This window comes from Electrona antarctica (assembly GCF_951216825.1).
Source record: "Electrona antarctica genome assembly, chromosome: 2".
NCBI classification, from domain to species: Eukaryota; Metazoa; Chordata; class Actinopteri; order Myctophiformes; family Myctophidae; genus Electrona; species Electrona antarctica.
The window spans coordinates 11,400,033-11,421,439 of NC_136807.1; the positions used below are offsets into that span (position 1 = coordinate 11,400,033).

At 42.2% G+C, this 21,407-nt stretch overlaps 3 protein-coding genes across 6 annotated transcripts in view; 1 reads left to right on the plus strand and 2 right to left on the minus strand.

Moving 5' to 3' along the window:
- cUnh1orf174 (chromosome Un C1orf174 homolog) overlaps positions 1-1,018 on the minus strand; it is a 148,028-nt gene extending 147,010 nt beyond the window's left edge. For 3 of the 4 annotated variants that reach the window (XR_013792057.1, XM_079526036.1, XM_079526034.1), the window contains exon 1: positions 644-1,018. Coding sequence is in view for 2 of the 4 variants with exons in the window: in XM_079526036.1 (XP_079382162.1) it covers positions 644-664 (21 nt within the window). In the remaining 2 variants the exon portion in view is untranslated. Of the gene's footprint in view, positions 1-90; positions 250-643 lie in introns of those variants that run through there. The other variant, XM_079526035.1, reaches the window with a different exon arrangement.
- A 3,680-nt stretch (positions 1,019-4,698) lies between these two features.
- b3gnt7l (UDP-GlcNAc:betaGal beta-1,3-N-acetylglucosaminyltransferase 7, like) lies at positions 4,699-7,953 on the plus strand. Its single transcript, XM_079520550.1, has 2 exons — positions 4,699-5,124; positions 6,228-7,953. The coding sequence occupies exons 1-2, from the start codon at positions 4,721-4,723 to the stop codon at positions 7,078-7,080; spliced, it is 1,257 nt and encodes a 418-aa protein (XP_079376676.1). The 5' UTR covers positions 4,699-4,720; the 3' UTR covers positions 7,081-7,953.
- Positions 7,954-10,109: 2,156 nt separating this feature from the next.
- The window catches only part of cep104 (centrosomal protein 104), an 83,496-nt gene continuing 72,198 nt past the window's right edge, over positions 10,110-21,407 (minus strand). Inside the window, exons 21-22 of the mRNA XM_079525959.1 lie at positions 13,424-13,511; positions 10,110-12,604 (exon numbers count right to left, since the gene is read on the minus strand). Of these exons, the coding sequence (XP_079382085.1) occupies positions 12,459-12,604; positions 13,424-13,511 (234 nt within the window). The 3' untranslated portion in view covers positions 10,110-12,458. The remainder of the gene's footprint in view (positions 12,605-13,423; positions 13,512-21,407) is intronic.

Below are 21,407 nucleotides of genomic sequence, written 5' to 3' on the forward strand. Positions count from 1 at the left end.
GTAGAAAGCAGCCTACAGTATTAACCTCTCAAATGTAGTTAGAATCTGCATAATAAAATGGAAATACATAAAGTACAAGCAGTAGCCTACCACTAGGGCTACTTTACTTGCAGCTCTATTCACTTGCAAATTGCTGAGATACTTTCCACCACCGTTTGTAGCGCGAAGAACGCTTATTTACGACCAAGCTGGTTCCCATCAGCAAATCAGCACGTTGTTGGCATCTGTCTTGGCATGGTGGCATCGATGCCAAGTAAATGTCAGTGAATACACACACTAGCAACTGCATGCATGCATGGCGCAACATCGTTGTAAACGAGGCGCCGCCTGGCTGTCTCTTTAATCGGATGGAACGTCTTAAACTTTCCCGACGTTCTGATGTTACAACTACAAGGCGTCGTTAAATTAACAGATTGTAGCTGTATAATAATAACGTGTGTAACCCGAGGAGGAGGACTGCATGGGTACTCTAGAGTAGACTAAAAGAAGGGGCTTTTTCCACCACACGAAGAGGAATCGTGCCGCTCGCCGAAAATAGCCGATCTACAAGCTCACAGCGCGTCGCGGATGAACGCGCCGTGAGCTTGTAGATCGGCTAGTGTTTTAGGCAAAAAAAAAGAAACCGAAGTAAACAGACACTCACCTTCGTTCTCATTATTTCCATGCGCAGCCAGCGGACCCCCGACAGTCTCTACGACCGTCGGACGGGCGGACGGTTCTGCTCGGCTCTCACGAGTGGCACGACCCCGGCCCGGTCCCGGGACCCCCGAGTCAGTCTGTTTCACTTTCACGCCATATGTAGAAACACAACATGAGCCAATTCCTTGCTGCAGTATTTGTTGTTATCCTTGCTTTATTCTGAGAAGAGGACAGTGTTTATTAAAGGCGGCGTCTGGTCTGTTTGACACTAGTGCCCGTGGTGGTGTGGTTATAGTGTTGTGTGGTCTGCTCTGTGTCTGTGTGTCTGTCCGCCGCCTGGCTGCTTTTCCCGGTAGTTCTGTGTGAGTCACGAGAGAGGGCGCAGTTCAACTGCAGGTCGCCCCTCCTCCTCCTCCCTCCTTATACTCCGGAGTACGACGGTGTCGCTGGAGTAAAAACAACAACAACAGATGCATAAATTACTAACGTCAGCCAATATGGGAACCCATCGGCAAAAAAAAGGAAAAACAGCTGCTGTTTTTTCCTCTGCACAGTCAGAATCTGTTCTTGAGAAATTAGCAAACAAAAACAAAACAAGCTAGCTGCCTGGCTGCTGGCATCATTATAAGTTAACCTCCCATATGGAACTACATTAAAGTATAACCTCGACCGTGTCACCTTCAAAGGCTTTCCACCTTGGAGGAAATAACAAATAACAAAAAGATAACAAAAAGAATCTATTCAATCTTCCATTAGATATTAAATATTGAAATGTTCTACATGATGTAGTATATGCGAACCATGTACAACCCAGATTCGGCACAAACAAGGGACTAAATTATTTTCGCTCCTATTGATTGATTGATTGATTGAAGAATTTATTAACAGTTTGCAGAATTACAGTACATTTCAAGCACAAACTCAATACAAAGGCTGTTAACTGTGAGTGGACGACCCAATTAAGCATTACACTTGTTTCCAATAGGGTCCACCATGTTCAAATCATCAAAACATTTAGAGACGTACAAATAGACACTTCTATAGACAGAACAGGAATTCATCATAAAGGAGGTAAAAAGGGAAAAGAAACATATACAGTGAGGGAAAAAAAGGGGTGGGCGGTGGGGGGGATTCACGTTCAGCTCCGTTAATTTGTTTGTTTTCCTTGGAGGAGCTGCGTTGGGTCCCCAAGTCGGCTCCGTGGCCGTACCTTGAGTTGGCTGTGTGGCCGTGACCGTCTCTTGTGTTGTCCTTGCGATGGGTCCCCAAGTCGGCTCAGTGGCCATACCTTGAGTTGGCTGTGTGGCCGCGACCGTCTCTTGTGTTGTCCTTGCGTTCGTGTTTGAGGGATTCCGATTTTACAGGGGCCAGTTTCGAATTGCAGCCGTCCGTAGGTGCCCTTTGAGAGCGCTTTTGAAGGAGTCAAGGGATTCGCATGTCTTAATGACAGTTGGTAGGGCGTTCCACATTTTGGTGGCATAGGAGCGAAAAGAATTTAGTCCCTTGTTTGTGCCGAATCTGGGTTGTACATGGTTCGTTGCACTCCCTCTGGTGTTGTGGGTGTGGACTTCGTTAACATTAAGGAAGTATCTAGACAGGTACATGGGTATCTTGGTGGTGTATCGAATCTTGTGGACCAGACCCTGGTCGTCGACCCTAAGCCATTCCAGCCTGTCGAAGTGGGCAGGGGTGAGGTGGGTTCGGGGGGCTAGGTCAAGTAGGAGCCTGACCAGTTTGTTTTGGGAAGTCTGGAGCCTGGTTTTAAGGGCCTTTGAGGTGCTGTGGTACCAGGAGGTGCATGCATAGTCAAAGAAACCCTGTACAAGGGCTCCTGTTAGGGTCTTCAAGGTGTTTTTGTTGACCAGTGAGGAGATCCTGTAAAGGAATCTTGTTCTATGGTTGACCTTTTTGATTACGTTGGTGGCCATTTTATCACCGGAAAGATTAGCCTCCAGGATGGAACCTAGGTAGGTATGCCACCAAAATGTGGAACGCCCTACCAACAGTCCTTAAGACATGCGAATCCCTTGACTCCTTCAAAACCGCTCTCAAAGGGCACCTACGGACGTAAAAATCTGAATCTCCCCCCCACCACCCACCCCTTTTTCCCCTCACTGTATATGTTTATTTTCCCTTTTTACCTCCTTTATGATGAATTCCTGTTCTGTTCTGTTGACTATATATAAGTGTCTATTTGTACGTCTCTTAATGTTTTGATGAATTGAACAAGGTGGACCCTCTTGTAAACAAGTGTAATGCTTAATTGGGTTGTCCACTCTCAGTTAACAGTCTTTGTATTGAGTGTGTGCTTAAAATGTACTGTAATTCTGTGTGTGTGTGTGTGTGTGTGTGTGTGTGTGTGTGTGTGTGTGTGTGTGTGTGTGTGTGTGTGTGTGTGTGTGTGTGTGTGTGTGTGTGTGTGTCAATATTTTTTTTTTCTTTCAATATTTAACTGATACTTTTATTCCGATGTATTATATTATTTTGATTAGCTATTAGTTTTTGTAAACTATACAATATAGGGTCCAATGTAATGCTTTATGGTGTCGTGTCGTCCACAGTTAATAGTTTTTTATTGAGTTGTGCTTGAAATGTACTGTAATTCTCCAATCTGTTACATACATACAATACATTCTTCAATCAATCAATCATAAAACAAAATGTAGCCTATCCAATCTGTTATTTATAGCTATGTAACAAGCAACTTCAATGTATTGACAGTCAGTGCCATTATGGAGTTGTGGCAGAAATGCGACACCTGAACACCAGGGGGCGTGATTAATTTTTTTCTTGTATTATTTTCATTAGCTATTAGTTTTTGTAAACTATAGTACAATAGGGTCCAATGTAATGCTTTATGGTGTCGTCCACAGTTAATAGTTTTGTATTGAGTTGTGCTTGAAATGTACTGTAATTCTCCAATCTGTTAATAAATTATTCAATCAATCAATCAATCAATCAATCATAAAACAAAATGTAGCCTACCTAATCTGTTATAGCTATGTAACAAGCAACTTCAATGTATTGATGTCAGTGCCATTATGAAGTTGTGGTAGAAATGTGACACATGAACACCAGGGGGCACTGTAAGCCTTCTAACGTTCAGAGTGAATCGAGTGTGTGTGTGTGTGTGTGTGTGTGTGTGTGTGTGTGTGTGTGTGTGTGTGTGTGTGTGTGTGTGTGTGTGTGTGTGTGTGTGTGTGTGTGTGTGTGTGTGTGTGTGTGTGTGTGTGTGTGCGTGCGTGCGTGCGTGCGTGCGTGCGTGCGTGCGTGCGTGCGCGCGTGTTGTAACTTATCATCTTTTTTGGTTAAAGCAATCTGTCATTTAACTTTAGTATAGTTTAATCATTCAGAATAGCGTCAGCAATGCCTTGTGCCAGCAATGGACAAAATTGACATTTTTTAAAATAACCAAAACAAACAATCTGTATATGGCTAATAATGCACTTAAGTGTCTTATTACTTAACATGTGACCAAATCATTTGCCATTTAACTGATAGGTCTAACTGCCTACTTGTGACTTGTCTGTGTATTTAGGCTGGAAGCTTTTAATTCCAGACTATAGTCCAGGTCTGAATGCAACACAAGTCCTGGTCCCCATCATGCAATATGGTGGCCATGCCGCCACCTGTGTGATGTGTGGAGGAAACGAGAAACTGTCACAGAGCTCCTTTAGAAGAGGGAGGGTGTAGAGGAAAGAGTAGTCGGAGGAGGGTGGAGGGGTCACTACACACAGAGCCACTCAGCAGCCACTCAGTCTGCCAACACAGAGGATGAAGAGATGTAGCTACGATATGAGCCATTTGCTCAAAATTAAGGATATGTTCACGATGGGACACAATTCTGTCTCCGATGGAGGATCATGGTGTCTCTGAGGGGGGCTTTCACTGGATGGAGGCTCATGGCATCGCCGGGCGCAGACACAAGTTGAATGGATCTAAGTTCAAGGTGGATACAAATTAAGAACGATGGTGGTGCATTCGAATGGGACTTAAATATTGGCACACTAATGCCAATAAAAGGTAATATATTATTTAAGGATTTCTCGGTGTTAAAAACACCCTGCTGTGCGCAATAGCAATGGATCACTTTTTCAGGAGAAAGAGGGTCGGTCTGTTGAAAACTCTGCTGAGTTTGTGTCTCATTTTTGCGTCCTTTCTCATGATCCACAAGTTGAAAGTCTCGGATAAAGACGTTATTGGTCTTAAAAGCAGCCGGGACGCGGGATGGTGCGGTGGACAGGAATGTGTTTCCCTCAAAGAAAACAAGGGTGTCGTGATGAGAGTGGGGAATTTCTCTCCCGCGGCGCCGGGCGACGAGCTGGACGCGCCTCAACGGGTCACCGTCTCCAACGCGACACCCTCGGCGGCCACCTGGGACGTGCACGTCATGAACTGCAGCGAGGACGCGGCCGTGAGGACCAAGGACTGGTTCAAGCGCCTGGATCCTAGATTCCACCAGTTCGTGTTACACAGACACTGCAGGTAGGCTATACTACTATAGTACTACTAGTACTACTAGTTACACAGACACTGCGGGTAGGCTATACTACTATAGTATTAGCCTACTAGTTAGTAGGCCTAGTTACACAGACTGCAGGTAGACTATAGCCTACTACTAGTACTAGGCCTACTACTAGTTACACAGACACTGCAGGTAGGCTATATAATACTACTAGTACTACTCAGTGGTGGAAAGTAACCAAAAGAAGGTGGCATTTACTCTTGAAATTGAACTTTTAAGTATAGGCCTACAATCAAACACTGTAATTAATACATACAGTGTTCGATTGTACTTAAAGTACAATTTTGTGGTAGGCTTACAACGTTTTTTGGTTTTTGACAGTTTTAGTCAGTGCTTTTAGTCAGTGTAGGCCTATTTCCACTACGTCTCAGAAATATTGTAGGCCCACAGTTTATTTTGTACTTCACATCATACAAAACAAATCATAAAACAAATCAGCAGGACTTTTGCATTTGCTACAGCACACAGCTATATTTTAATGCCAATACTAATGGCATTGCATTATAGCAGTATAGGCCTACTGTTATTTGAACTTAAAGGGGTAAAAGGGGAACTTGTTATTAATGTTAGCTGCCCCGCCCCCTTCCTATAGCCTATACAAACCCATTATAACGTCAAACTCCACTATAACCATGATAGATTCATCGAAAACACACATTATTTTTCCTGGTGACTGATACTGCCCTTCTAATATGTGAGGTGCCTCATTTATTGTTTCATTCAGGGAAAGAATAAGGCCCAATAAAAAAAAATATATATATATATACACTAAATAAATGAAAAAAGTAAAAACACGGGCACCTCACTTATTAGGAGGGCAGTAGAACGGGTGTTTTCCACGAATCTAACATGGTTAAAATCGAGGTTGGGTTACAATGGGTTTGTATAGGAAGGGGGCGTATATGAAGGAGGTGGGACGGCTACAATTAATATCAAATATCTAAGTACTGAATCACGCAACTTAAAATCTGGGGTGTTCACATAAGCCTGAGTAAAAAAAAAAAAAAAAAAGGAAAGTGAAATACATAAGTAACACAAAATGTGTGTTCTTGTACTACCGCAGGTACTTCCCGATGCTGATCAACCACCCTGAGACGTGCCGGGGTGGAGACGTCCACCTGCTCATGGTGGTCAAGTCCGTGATAGAGCAGCACGACCGGCGCGAGGCCGTGCGCCAGACGTGGGGCAGGGAACGGACCGTCGACGGGAAGAAGATCAAGACGCTGTTCCTCCTGGGGAGTCCGACGAGCGGCAAGGACACCAAAAACCTCCAGAAACTGATCCAGTACGAGGACCAGATCTACGGGGACATCCTGCAGTGGGATTTCATGGACACGTTCTTCAACCTCACTCTCAAGGAGGTCAATTTCCTGAAATGGTTTGACATCCACTGCACGAGCACGGAGTTCATATTCAAGGGCGACGACGACGTGTTTGTCAACACAAACAATCTGTTGGACCTGATCGGCTTCAAGGTCGAGGGCCACAAAGTCGCCAACTTATTCGTGGGCGACACCATCTCTAAGGCGATACCCATCCGGAACCGCCAGAGCAAATACTACATTCCTAAAGAGCTGTATGACAAGCCATACCCCCCTTATGTCGGGGGAGGGGGGTTTCTAATGTCATCCCAGCTCGCCAGGCGACTGTTCGTGGTGTCAGAGGACCTGGAATTGTATCCCATCGACGACGTGTTTCTAGGCATGTGCCTCCAGAGGCTGCGCCTGGCGCCGGAGCTGCACCCGGGCTTCAGGACCTTTGGCATCACCAAGCGCAGGGTGAGCCCCATGAACAGCGAGCCCTGCTTCTACAAGGACCTCATTGTGGTGCACAAGCTCAGCTCGCAGGACCTGCTCAAGATGTGGAGCGTGGTGCACAGCGAGGACCTCGTCTGCGCAAAGAGGACTTCCATGTGATGACGGTCGAAATGCATCCCACTCAGTCTCCACACACTCACCTCACAAGCACACAGGACTACATACACTGTAAAGTCCAGAGTGTTCATTTAACTCTGAGATTGTACACATGGAACCAAATGGACCCAAAAAGCACCATTTCTTTCCATTTGTAAACTCTCACGAGTCACAATAGGTTATGGTGCATTTGGTTCCATTTGTATAGACCTACCCTCAGAATTAAAAGGCTCCATTTGGTTCCATCCGTACCCTCTCAAATTAACCCTCAGGGTACATTTACAATAAGGGCTACCGTGCATTTGTGTGATCATGTGATTTTATGATATTCTAATTATCTGTCCATTTAAAAGTTGGAGAGCAGTACTGTATTTTACCTGTTTCTCCTGGGCTCTAGACGCGTAAATTCATGATTGATAGATTTGATTTGGGGGTTGTTTGTCTATTCTGTAATGTCAGAATAGACAAACGATCAGAATTTGTATGTATAGGGTTGGGGTTAACAGCTCACAAAATAACAATAAATCATATGTAAGCTAATGTCAGATTGTCAGCCTCTCCCTCTCCAGTCTGGGACAACGTGGGGAGATGACATCACAGTGTCAGGCATTTTTGAGGTTAGGAGATAACTATTTATCAAAAATGACAACATGCACTTTCACAGGACAAAGGAACTGCAAAAGAAAAGCCCCTTATCTACCGCTTTTTCCATTACCCCCTGGATGTGAGAGCTGACACTCTACACACATATAGGCTAGAGTAGACCACATCATGTGACAAGCCAAAAGATTACAATGCAAATTTACAATGCACTGTAAACTGTTGTCTGTCAGGCAGACAGACAACAGAGGTCCAAAACTGTTTTCAAGAAATGGAAAATAATAAATAATAATAATAATAATAAAACTTTATTTGTATAGCACCTTTCATGACATGAAATGCAGCTCAAAGTGCTTTACACAAAAAAGAAAAGAAAAGCAGGGCATACACAATACAGTGAGGACATGAATAACATTTTTTTTAAAAGACAGATGAATCAATTAAAAGCAAGGGTGTAAAAGTGGGTCTTGAGCTGAGCTTTAAAAATGTCTACAGAGTGTTCCAATGGTACCAATTATATATATAGTCACAAGCTCTTGTTAAAACTTTGCATTGGTTAAATATTTATGAAACCCACAGACAAACAAAACCACTTTCAACCTGGCGTCCTTATTTTGAGCATGACATTATAGGCGAAACATATATTTTATGTGAAAATAGCATATCTACAATCTGTAAGCACACAATGAATGAACATAAAACATTATGTGACACATTATGAGCTTGTAGATCTGCTATTGTCACTACTCCAGTGTGACACTATCGTAAAGATATGTACAACATAAAAGATGAAATATGGAGAAACAAGGTTGATGTCCAACAGCAACAAAATATTGCATGGCATAAACCAGACATTTTAGCACATGAAATGTCAACTTGATGCACAGCCCGGTCAAACTTTGAATATCTAGTTCATTTACCGTACTTTTACTTTTGATGGCGTCAGTGTGATGATCAAATTACACTATAAAGGCCAGTTCACACCTATGCAACTCCTTGCAACACTGTTTTAAGTCCAGTCCACACCAATGCAACTCCTTGCAACTGCCATTTGGGGTTGCAAGGAGTTGCATGTTGCAGGAGTTGCAATGGTGTGGACTGGCCTTAAAGGAGACTCATTGCACATTTAACTGTGAAGGTAAACTGCTTAGAATAAAGATTATCATACAGTTGAATTGTTATTAAATAGGATATCAAAATTGTCAAAATCAAATGTTTTTATAGTTAATATATTGTTGTATTGTCACTTGTCATTTTGTAGTTTTGTCTAAATAAATGTGATTTTTAGAGAAACCAAAGAATGTTAATGAATCTACTGCTGTAGATGCTTGTATGTGTACAGGTGTACATAAAACGGTGTAAATAATGAATACAGAATGAAGCGTTTGAATGCTTCAACCCTCATACTAACTCTGAAGTCATAAAAACAGTGATGTGGTTTTCCACGTCACTTTGGTGTATAGCCTACCATGTCTAGTTTTCACCTAGTTCAGACAGAGAGACCACAGCAGATTTCCTGTTGCAACGAATCTCCCCTCACCCTAGAAGACAATGCATGGAATGGAACCATGCTGCTTTCTCAGAATATGGAAGCGGAGTTACGCTGATGATGTGACTGAATTCAAGCACAATGTGTCCTTAACCCATTTTGGACTGAGATCAGATTCTAAAAAAAGTTTTCTGAAAAAGCTATGTTTCTATGTCAGTGGTCAATGTCAAAATAGCAGGCCTACAAGCTCGTAGCGCGCCACTCGGTGGCGCGCTATGAGCTTGTAGATCTGCTATTTTTCAATAGCTAAAGCATAACATAATGCTAACACCAAAATGGGTTTTAATAAATTGCTGGAAATCAACACACATTATCGTTATGAAATTATATTTCCCCAAGATCTGTGTAGCAAGAGGCTACAGTATTTTGTTTAATGTCTGTTGCACATTTTCAATAAATTTGTACAATATGTTCTCTGTATAGGAGTTGTATATACAGTAATTCTAGCAAGTGCTGGCAGCAGTCTTGCAGTTTGCAATCATTGCAACGATCATTGGAATCGTTTCCATTCATCTGTATAAATTAATCTGCTGGACCAATAGGCCTGTTTTGGCCATAAAGTTTTGTTTACAAAGCCTAAAAGGCAGAGAAACTTATTTTTTATTTATATACCAGTATTCCAATATTCAATGCCAAAAATGAACAAAAGATTAAATCGCTAATCGCAATTATTTGACAATTAATCGTCAAGCATAATGTAATGATTGTGAAAGCCCTAGTGAGTTGCTAGACAGAGTGGTGGAGAGGGTTGTTCAGCTGTCATTTAGAACTAGTTAATGGTGTCCATTGTGCAGTAAATATACAGTAAAAAGGTAACTGCTTGGCTTAGGAAACTACTGTCAATACAATTTATTTGAACAAACATCATCATCATTTATGAACAAAAATAGATGGACATAAAATAGTCATTCTGAGCTTGAAATCCATGTACAAGAAGACATTCAGCAACAAGTACAACAATGCATCTTCTAATATAGCAAATCCATTTGGTTCCATTTAACACACATACTGCACATTAGGAAACAGACCCATATCAATGCAAGCAGAAGTGTTAGTGTTAGCAGGAAGGGATTGGTTTGAATTATGTAACAATTGTTACAACATCTCATATGCAAAGTCATAGCTGACTGACATAGCACAACAATGCGATGCTTCACTGTCAGCTATATGCACTATTAAATATGTAATCCATATGAATGTTGAGATAACAACAGGCATATTGGAAAATCTAAAAAGTTTATCAGCAAAGTAGATCCCCAAAAGTCCATGCTGTTCTTAAACCTACAAGTTGTAAGCTTTAAGTCCTCTCTGATGGAGAGAGGTACAAATTGCAACCCGGGTCTCTTCCCACTATGGGAAACAAAATATCTACTGCTCGTCCAAGAGATTCAGACAGAGCTACTTGTCAACCAGTAGGTATCAGACCCAACAACAGGGTCTACATTTCTCAATGGAAGAGTAGGGAGACAGACCACTGCAGATGTGCTTCTTGTACATACTACTATATAACATACAGATTGGTTAAAATGTTTTACTCATTAAAGACATCACACTTTTTTTTGCTAGCTTTATTCCTCTCGTTGTGCAGAGTGAGGGAGAGAGAGAAAGAGGCAGTGCTGAGACACTTTATGTTACAACATTGCCCATTTCTCACCTCAAATGTGTTCAGATACATATTTTAGCGTACCGTTTAAACGTTTAGACTATGGTTTAGAATGAGTTAGATGAAGAATGTAGCTTTGTAGCAGCCCAAGAGTCAGCTGTATGAGGAGGAACTTGAGCTATAGGGAGGGATCACACAGGTGAATGAACTCATGATTCATTGTTACTGGAAAGAGCTTACTGACGTAATAAATAATGCAGTACATTTTAGTTGTAATTAAGATTAGACTTTTAGAAACCTTTGATGTGAAAATGCACACGAAAATTCACAATCTATTGTTAAGTATATCGCCATTATGATATGAAAATATATTTTTCCTTTAATTATGTCATTTCATTTCATTAGAGTTTACTGACAGCAAAATGTGAATCACAGCCACTGCAATACTATAAAGCACAGTATTCTGCTCATAAAGTATGATTAATTGAATTTATAAACCATAAAATGAGATATTTTATGCTGGAAAAGCAGAAATAGGGGCTAGGCTATATAAACATTGTATCCAATCATTTTCTTTCTAGTACTTCTGTTTAGTACAAATTCAAGTTCTCTAAAAAGTCTGTCACTAGATTACAGCATATAAAAACTCTGCTGTATTGGTATCGTTAAGATTGTCAATAGACATTTAGCATAAAATATATAATTACGATCCAGTCCATATAAACGAGAACAGATGATTCAGTGAAGCACAATAACTTTGGCAAAGTGCTAAAGACCAACAGGATGCAGCTTTCACACCAGTATAAAGTTACTTGACAAAAATAAATTAACAAGGTAAACAAGTGTACTGCAAAGCTTAAGCTCCTCTCCGGCTGTGAATGAGTCCATTTCATGTTTTCATACATTCAGGGAGCAGAGCACTGCCTGTCAGAATGGCTCCCGTCCGGAACAACAGCTCCAACTGGCTGAAAATAGTCGATCTATTAACCCATTTCGACCGAGACCGATTCTACAAAATGTCTTCTAAATCATGAAAAAACCCATGTTTCTAGGTCAGTGGTTCTCAAACATTTTCATGTCAAGAAGCCCCAAAAATATATGAAATTGGCGGCCGACTCCCATCTGAAAATATGTTGTTCCAGGGACTCCCCCAGAAGCAAAGATTTGAGTTAAAAACGTTCACTCTGAAAGAATATGTTCAAAGATTTGCGCCACATTTTCACGAATTTTCTAAAATAGCAGACCTACAAGCTCGTAGCGCGCCACTCGGTGGCGCGCTATGAGCTTGTAGATCTGCTATTTTTCAATAGCTAAAGTATAACATAATGCTTTAAAACACCAAAAGGGGTTCCCACCTAAAATGGGTTAAGCTTACAACGCGTCGCGATGCAACACGTTGTAAGCTTGTAGATCGCCTATTTTTGGCCAAACAAGTCCCTTGCCACACTTCTCAGTGGCAAGGTTTAATTAAAGCTTTCCAAAGCCAGAAGGTGATTGTTTTTTGTTCAGTGGAGACAAATAATTGGAAGTAGAACATTTAACTCTACAGCAAACCCTGCCCTATAGGTGGATTGTGGGGGTTCCTCCTCCTTCGGATGTGGAAGGCCCCGGTATTATGGAAGTGCAGTGTCACCGCTTGCCCGGTGTGTGGCGGCTGGCCTGGCTTCGGCTGGTCCGGGGGGCCAGGGCAGGGATCCGACTGCCTCTCCCCATGGGCCTTCCTCTGGCCCCCACAGACCGGGCCTGTTTCAGCTTGGCCCCACTGGCAGGTTTGCCTACACACACACACACACACACACACAGGCGCACACACACAAGCACACACACACACACACACACACACACACACACACACACACACACACACACACACACACACACACACACACACACACACACACACACACACACACACACACACACACACACACACACACACACACACACACACACACACACACACACACACACACAGTAGTGGTAAGCAGTTATATGTACGTGGCGAGCATACGGGAAGGAACTGTGTGTACTAACTACACACAACAAACAGCAGCCTCCATTGTCCCCAAAGCAGGTGTAAACAGAGGTGACGCGACAGGTTTCATGATGTAAGTGTCACGTGTGCATGTGAGCCAGCACTGGGCGGCCGTTGAATAAAACATTGTTAACATCCCTGAACCTCACCGTTTCAATAATGAACACTCTCTGGGCGGTGTCACATGTGCAGAACACCTAGTTTACAACACAGACGCTCGGAAACATCAAAGCCCACACTAGTATCGTTCAAGACAAGTCATGCATTTCTATACAGTACAATCAGTGTTTAATTTATCCGTTTGTCACTCAGAGAGTGTACAAATGTAACCAGTCGGACACTTATGGGTCCATTTTGATTACGTCTGTGCACTAAATGACTTTGCAGTGTATATGCAACAGCTTTCTGCAAGGCTTCCTATAGTGGAAAGGCTGCAGGTTTTAACCAACAAGCGCTTTGGCTGACACATACAGTAGGAGCTTTTTTGGAGAGGTGGGGGGCAAAGAGAGAGAGAGAGAGGGGAGGGGACTGGGGGGGGATGGGTGGATGAATGATTTACCTTGTGCTGGCTGGGTTCTCTGGTCCACCACAGTTCTCCGTGAGTTCTGTTTACAGCCCTCTCTGCCCATAAGGTGAGCCTTCCAGGCCTAGCAGGGGGACAAAGTATACCTCAGTTAAGTCTGCTCCACTCTCATGCTGCTCTCGAGAGTCGACAGGGAGAGTTGGGGGATTGGGAGGGGGGAGGGGGGGGTGCTTTTGCGACTGCAGGCCCAGTCAGAGCCCTAATGGCCATCCCGCTACTACTAACACTGGAGCCTTTCATTTGGTGCCTGACAACAACCCTGCGTTTGGGAGAGTTTGACTACCGTGTGTGAGTTTTCCTTTAGCTGGAGGTATGAGGCTTGTGAGAGGGGCGAAGGGAAGGAGGGAGGGCTGCATATATCGTGTGTATCACTGAGTGGTGGACACCTTTTCGATATGGGGGCGTACCGTTGGGTTAGAAGGTGATGATTTACACTTCATTGAATCGCCTGATGAAAATAACTTATGTTCAACTTGACGTTCAGTTGATGATCAGGTATTTTTCTTCTAGCGATGGGGTGAGTGCGATGCCCCCTGGCGGATGCGTGAATGTAGATAGATAAATAGATACATATGGGCCTTCGCTGGTCACGATGGGGATTCAGTAACCGCAGAAGGCATGAAACACAGATACAGGTAAAAGTAGAGATCCAAAAGAAGTAATAAGGTACAATACAATGAGATATATATGAAAATAAAGAAGAGGATCCAAGGCACTCTGTTCCAGTTAAGTGAAAAAGCCTTTATTGTAAGTTTTAAGGCATGGCAAAGATCATTACACAAAAGGGAGGACCAACGCGTTTCGGCAATCAGCCTTCGTCAGGGCTGATCATGGTGCCTTGGGCTGCGTACACACCTAAAGAACAAATGTTCGGTCCGTGTGCGATGCCTGATTGCTATTTGATTGCTGCTCCAATTCATTTTCAATGGGAGTCACGTCGTTTGATCGGACAAACCTGTCCGATGTGGGGGCGGAGGGCACAACAAACACATCGGACACCTTGTAGTCAAAACAGCCAACGAACAGGGTGGGACTTCAGATCGGACAGAAGGGTGGTTTTTAACCGCCAACTAATAGGAGAGAACTTCCGTTCTTGACAGCACTGGGTGGGGTTTAGGCTGTAGTCTTCTGAGTTACGTGACACAGACTATTATATCGCTTGTTTGTATGTCTTCTTTTGGCTACGGCCGTGCGTAACTTGGAGAGTCCAAGTTGCGCACGGCTGCCTCCAGTGAGTGAGTCCAGTTCTATTCTATATACAGAAATACAGGACGATAGCCAAAATAGCCGTCGGGCCTCGGCAGTTGTGAGGCTGCATTAATAATTAGTTCTAAAAGCATGTCTTTTTTTACGGGGATCACTATTGATTTTAATAGTAGACGCATATATGTCTATGAGTAGCCTAGAGTAGAAATGTAATGGCAGCGTACGAGGTTCACATGCGCAAATATAACAGATGTACAAGTTATCGACACGAATGGTACTTACGGTATGGTACACGATGTAAGCTTGTAGATCTGTTTATTTTAAGCATGCGCCACCGCCACCACGCAAAGTTATGACGCGCGCACATGTGGGGGGAGAGACCCGATATATTTTATAGCTCTATGGGAGAGACGCAGAGAGAGAAATATTTTAAATCATCCTGTCTCGCTCTAGCGCACGGCCGCACGCATAAAGAGCCAATGGAGCAAATGTTAAATAAGCTACACAGGTGGTCCTAAATGATTAATTGATTACATCACTATAGCAAAAGACGTGATATAGGTCAACTCAACTGCAGCGGAGCTGTTCTGACTTGAAGCTTAACTGACCAGCACGGCTTCAAGTTTAAACCATAAGATGACATGGAAATGCCCGTCGATTTGATGCGCAGAAATAACATAGGCCTATATCGAATCAGGTTAAGGTGCACACATGGAAGAAAAGTCCTTTTTATCGGGATTCGGGGATACTTTGTTGTAGGCTATACGAATTGTATGCACCAGCAGCAAGCACATTATTGTTCAAACACCTGCTCCTCTGTTGTCTTATTTGGCTAATAAAATAATTATTAAGAATTAATGCAATTTCAAGTTGTTGCTGCAATCATGATTCATGTTGCTGTTCTCTTCTCTCTGTGTGACTGAAGGTTGCGCGCAAAAATTGTAGACAGTGATTTCCCGCACCCCCTCATGTTATTTTTCCCTCCGTCGCAAAATGACCTCTTTTCTTTTTTTCACTATTTGGTTCGCTTAACATGTCCACGTGTCATTTGTTTACATATTTGGTACGCTTTACAAAGTCCAGTGTGAACACCAAACGGACCAAAATGCAAATATTTGGTCCTTGGTCCTTGATCCGGACCGTCTAAGTGAACTTTGAGTGTGAAAAACGGCCTCGACAAACTACCGCTAGCTGCTGCTGCAGTCAAGAAAACTACACTGAACATATGTGCATCTATTTCCGCGTAACGTAGCACCGCCCAAATCGCGCAAAGCATTGTGGGACATGGAGGCATCAAATCATAAAAATGTAATCAGTGGTCGGTCGGACAGATCAATGTGTCCGAAAGGTGTGTACGAAGCCTTGGGCCTCATTCACACGTACCAAACACCAATCAAGCAATGTTTGGTCGTTGTTTTGTTTTTTTGGGCCACCACAATGCTTTTCCAATGGGAGTCACATGATTTGATCAAACATTTGTGTTTGATCGCTGATTGCTGATTGCTCCCCCCTCATCAAACAAAAATGTTTGGTCAAACCATGTGACTCCCATTGAAAATTAATTGGAGCAGCAATCAAACAGCAATCAGACATCACACACGGACCGAACATTTGTTGTGTACGTGTGAACTAGGCCTTGGATCCTCTTCTTTATTTTCATGATTAAACCTCGCCAACGAGCACCTGTATTCAGTTCAACAAACAAAGGACCACGGCAGCGCTCCCTTCCTCTATTCAACGAGATATATACATGGTTTACATAATGTATTCATTACTACAGGGGTCTTCAACAGGAACCTAATTTGTTACTATTAACATTAGCCTAAAATAGCCGATCTACAAACCCACGTGTCGCAGGCGGGTTGTGACCGTGAGCATGTAGAGGTTTGGTACAGAGCCAAAGGTCAAGTTTAAGTATTGAGAGTTTAAGTGGTTTATGTGTGTAAATACACTTTAACATGAATCCAATATGTATTGGGGTGGGTCCCTGCTTCATCTCTCTCTCAGCTAAGGGGTCCTTAGCCTGAAAAACTTTGAAGACCAATGCATTTAATGCATACGTATCATCTATCAGTAGTATGGTATGGACATATAAGATAGGAGAGAGAGAGACCACTTAGAATGTATACCTAATATGTTGTGTTGCGCAACTGTTCGATTAATAGTGTAGAGTAGACCGACAAGAGTCCGGTCAACTTTTCCTCTTTCGAGTCGCTGACACCAATAGGAGGCTTCAAATTCCAGCTGGGCCACCTTGTTGGCAATATGGGGGCACACGACGAAGCCACTAGACCTTGATTTCAGTAGAGAAAGGAGACTCTGGCCCGAAAGGCGAGCCACACTATTGATTAGGAAGCCAACAATGGAACCTAGACAACCGAGAGAGGAGGAAGCAGAAAGGGGACACCGCCACCGTTACGTACCTGCTTTGCCCTTCTCAATCACGGGGCAAGTGAATGCACACCAAGGATTAGATATGACTGAGCTGCTCCAGTGTCCTTATTTCTATATGTTACACGATAGGGCATTATAATGTTTTGGACAATTAAAGCCTCCTGTTCTATGCTCTCATGGTCAAATCACTGACCTTGAATCATGAAAATTGTAACCACAATTATTTTTGTGGATATTACGGATGGCTGGGCAACCAATGTTAACCCACACCAGACTTAAACCTCTATGAAAATGTATGCTGAATGTTATACAAAGTGATGTGTGTTATAAAAATCACACCCGTGCGAACTGAGTGGTGTAAGGTCTTATATAGACTGATCAGCTGTGGTCTGACGTAATGTCTGACGTAATGAAATCACACCCGTGTGAACTGGGTGACCATAGCAACCATGCTCATTTTTTGGTACGAACAGACAGACAGACAAACTAACAAAGCCAGTTGTAGGAGTGGTTTACACCACTCAAAAATGTATGGAAACAAGTTATTATATTATTTCCTATTTCATCGTACGACAACTAGAAGCTGATCTACAAGCTCACAAGTCACATGATGACGCATTGAGAGCTTGTGGAACGGCTATTTTCTTTTGCTATTAATGTATTTAAAAATTTGAAGAAAAACATGAAAAATGTGGCCAAAAATAGGGATGCCAGGGTTAATAATTATGTTAACAGCATTGTGAATCAAGTACAAACTAATTCGGGGGATACTCTATGCATAATTAGCGCATGTACGAGAACACAAAAAGAAATACGAAACATTGGAAAACTATCATGTAAAGGCCGTTTCCATCAACTGCTGCTGAAAGTGTTCCAAACAGCAAGTCCATACATGTGGCCTTTTCATACTCGTTAAACTATCAGGATCTAAAGAATGTGAGCATATTTTCTTTGTCTCGGGATGACAGAGGAGAATGAATGAAAACAGGCCACAGGGCACATAGGCCTCTCTGCTTCTCCTCTTTTGAAGTGTTTTAAATACAAACAATGGTGCTGCCGTTTACCCCCATACACCTGTTTGCACCTCAAGCCTAGCATTAGTTAGTTGCTGTGACAGGAGACTCTGAGACAGGAGGAGGAAGGTGAAGTAGGAACAGGAGTTAAAATAATAATAATAATAATAAATGTTGTCATTGTGAACTTTATCCTAACTATCATGGACCTTCTTCTTGTTTGGTCTCTCCTTTCAACGTCCCGTAAATATGACTTTCTTATCTAAAACCGAATTCATACTCTGCAGTACGATGGTGTCTCTTGCCCAAACATTTTCATGTCAAGGACCTCCATATTCTGACTGTTGTGACAAGTCATTGAACTTTTTTTTATTTTCCTTTTTTTTTATCTTCATGTCATATGAAAGCAGGGAATCATAGCTTCAAATTGACATATTGGTTGTTCAGTTTGACCCACCAGTTTTGGAGATATGGCTTATAGGGCTCCATTTTCATCACCGCTAAACCCCTTATCCCTAAACTTCTTTGGCTTTTTTGACTATTTTGCAAAACATTTTTGAATAGTTAAAATGGCCAGTCTACAAGCTCACAACGTGTCAATGTAGATTGGCTAGTTGAACTATTCAAAAATGTTTTTCAAAGTAGAAAAAAAAGGCAAATAAGTTTAAGGATAAGGGGTTTAGCGAGAGTAGATGTCTTGCAGAGAAACAACGAGTTGAGAAAACAGGCCTGAAAGGTTCACTTCTATAACATTACACCAAAGCTACATGTTTAAGCATTTATTTCATATTTACATGTCGATTTCAGCTCTGACACTTATTTCAGACATGCTCTAGTATGTGAAGAGTCTGCCTGTGCTATTAACTCATTTTGGATTAAAAGAAAAAAATCTCCTCTCCTGAACAGTTAGTCTTGCCGCCATGACTGTCTCTGTATCAAAAAGAGTCATGAATGTATTGTTTTGCCACCGAAATCCCAATTGAAAAGATGTTGTGCTTTAGGGAAACCCCATGAGAGGACTTTTGACATTCATCAAGATTTGTCAATATTTAAAACAGTGCCCAAAAAAACGTTCCTCATTCTTCGGACATTCTTCCTCTTAACTCCATTGGACCCTCAAACTGTCTGCTAAAGCAGATAACTCCCCCACCCCTCCCCCTCTCACGCAAGTAATTGATGTATAAAGTCACAACACCAACTTATTGCTTTGTTTTCAAAATATACGGTTTTCTTCATGTGCTGAAAGGTTTTGGAGTTGGGTGGTTTCTTCCCGACAGCAGAGATATGGATATATTACATTCAGCAGCCGTAGCCTGGCTGGCTCGCTAGGCCGACATTGACACTTTGCACACAAGGTATACACGTATGTTATACAAAAATGTAAAAAAGGTGGACTGACAGAGTGGATTTATGTTACACAGAGGATGGAGCCCAACAATTTGAGTGACCCCATGACCTTTCCTCTAAAGCCAGGCTCAGGCTAAAATATCTTTGCACAAATTACATCTCGTAAGCTTAAACGTTACTGAGGTCATGCTCCTTGGAGAATGAACCCTATGGTGAACCATGACCTTTCCTCTAACGCAAACCTAGGCCAAAAGGCACTCTGCTTTTTGTGATTATTATACTAGAATAAAGTACCGTTATTTTAGTTTACCTTGCTGCTTACAATATGTGTTAATCATTCAATATATATCTCGTCCTCTCACATTTCTGGCACTAACAATAATCGTACATTTTCCTTTTCTTGTTCTCTGAAAAAGTAGTTGATAAACTTAACATAGGCACCTAACATTTTAACAACCGCTTACAAAGTGGATGACCATAAAACCTGTGATTATGTTCACAGTAACGAAGGTTTTATGGCCATGATTCACCAGGATCCTGGATGGCTTGATTCTAGGCTTAAAATAATTGATATGAATACTTTTTTGTAAATCTCTATGGGAAAAATGAATGGTCGATTTTTCAGTGGTGCCAGAAAACCACGCCCACTGCTATGCCCTATTGAACTGATCAAAACATTGACTGTTGCCGGGGATTAAATTAGCATTCTGACTGATTGGATTTAGCGACCCTCTCGAGAATCAGATTGAGTTTGATTGAGTCACGTCTTCGAGAACCTTGGCACATGCCTGTCTTTGATCCTAGTAGTCTGGGGGTAGGGAAGGTATTCTTTACATTTTAAACTAATCATCACCTTTCTGAATGGACAGTATTATCTTTCAATAACAGCGTGGCGTTGTTGTGAGCTTGTAGTTATTTTAACTACGTATATTACAGATTTAACTTGGTAATCAGACTAATCATTTTTGGCGATTATAAAAAGTCTATTAGAAACTGTAGTTCAAGGGGCCTATTTTCGCCAGTGCCTTACCCCTTATCCCTAAACTTCTCGTCTAAACCTCCCGACCAACCGACTTCAAACTCAGCGACCGTAAATATATTACACGAATATTACATTGCAACGTGTTGCAACACACAACTGCAACTTGCTGCAACACAATTGCAATGCATTGCAATTTGCGACACAATTGCAATTACAACGCGCTGCAAAAGCAGCACGTTGTGAGGTTGTAGATCAGCTAGAGATTGGTGTAGACTATAGGGGCCCTAAAGATGAATACAAAATGAATATCAACATCTTAATACTGTCCAATACTTAGATACGGAGGGGGGTGAGTGTCAAAAAACACTTTGTGTTTGAAGTAGACACTCATGCTTTCTAAGGTGTGATTTGGGGCCCTAAGGATGAATACAAAATGAATATGGACATCCTAATACTGTCCAATACTTAGATACGGAGGGGGGTGAAGTTATGACAGGCATTTGCTGCTGTCAAAATATGACCCCCTCAGTCAAAAACACTTTGTGTTTGAAGTAGACACTCATGCATTCTAAGGTGTGATTTGGGGCCAAAATGTGAACCCTGACAAGTTGAGTACACCAACGTTTCATGTTAGAAATGTTTAGTATGGGTCACCAGCATGTAGAAACTGCCGGATGCTAACTTGCATATGTTGAGCAATTTTCGTAATCGGCATATATAGCTTTAATGACTATAATCACATATATGGACACTATTTCAGATGATAGTCCGAGACCTTAGGCATATTTTTGGTGTACTCAACATGTCTGGGTTCACAATGGGGCTCTATGGGCTGGCTACTAGACTTGATAGGGAGGGGGTGCAAATTATGACAGGCAGTTTCTGCTGTCAAAATATGACTCCCCAGTCAAAAAAAAACTATGTGTTTCAAATAGACACTAGTGCTTTCTAGGGCAGGGGTTCCCAATCCCAAACTGTGGTGCGTGCACCCCTTGTAGTGCCTTCTAGGGGGTGCACA

Excerpts from the sequence above, each read along its gene's own strand:
- b3gnt7l (XM_079520550.1), top strand. The coding sequence starts at position 4,721 with ATGGATCACTTTTTCAGGAGAAAGAGGGTCGGTCTGTTGAAAACTCTG. Across the intron at positions 5,125-6,227 it reads GTGTTACACAGACACTGCAG|GTACTTCCCGATGCTGATCA; the intron begins GTAGGCTATACT and ends GTACTACCGCAG.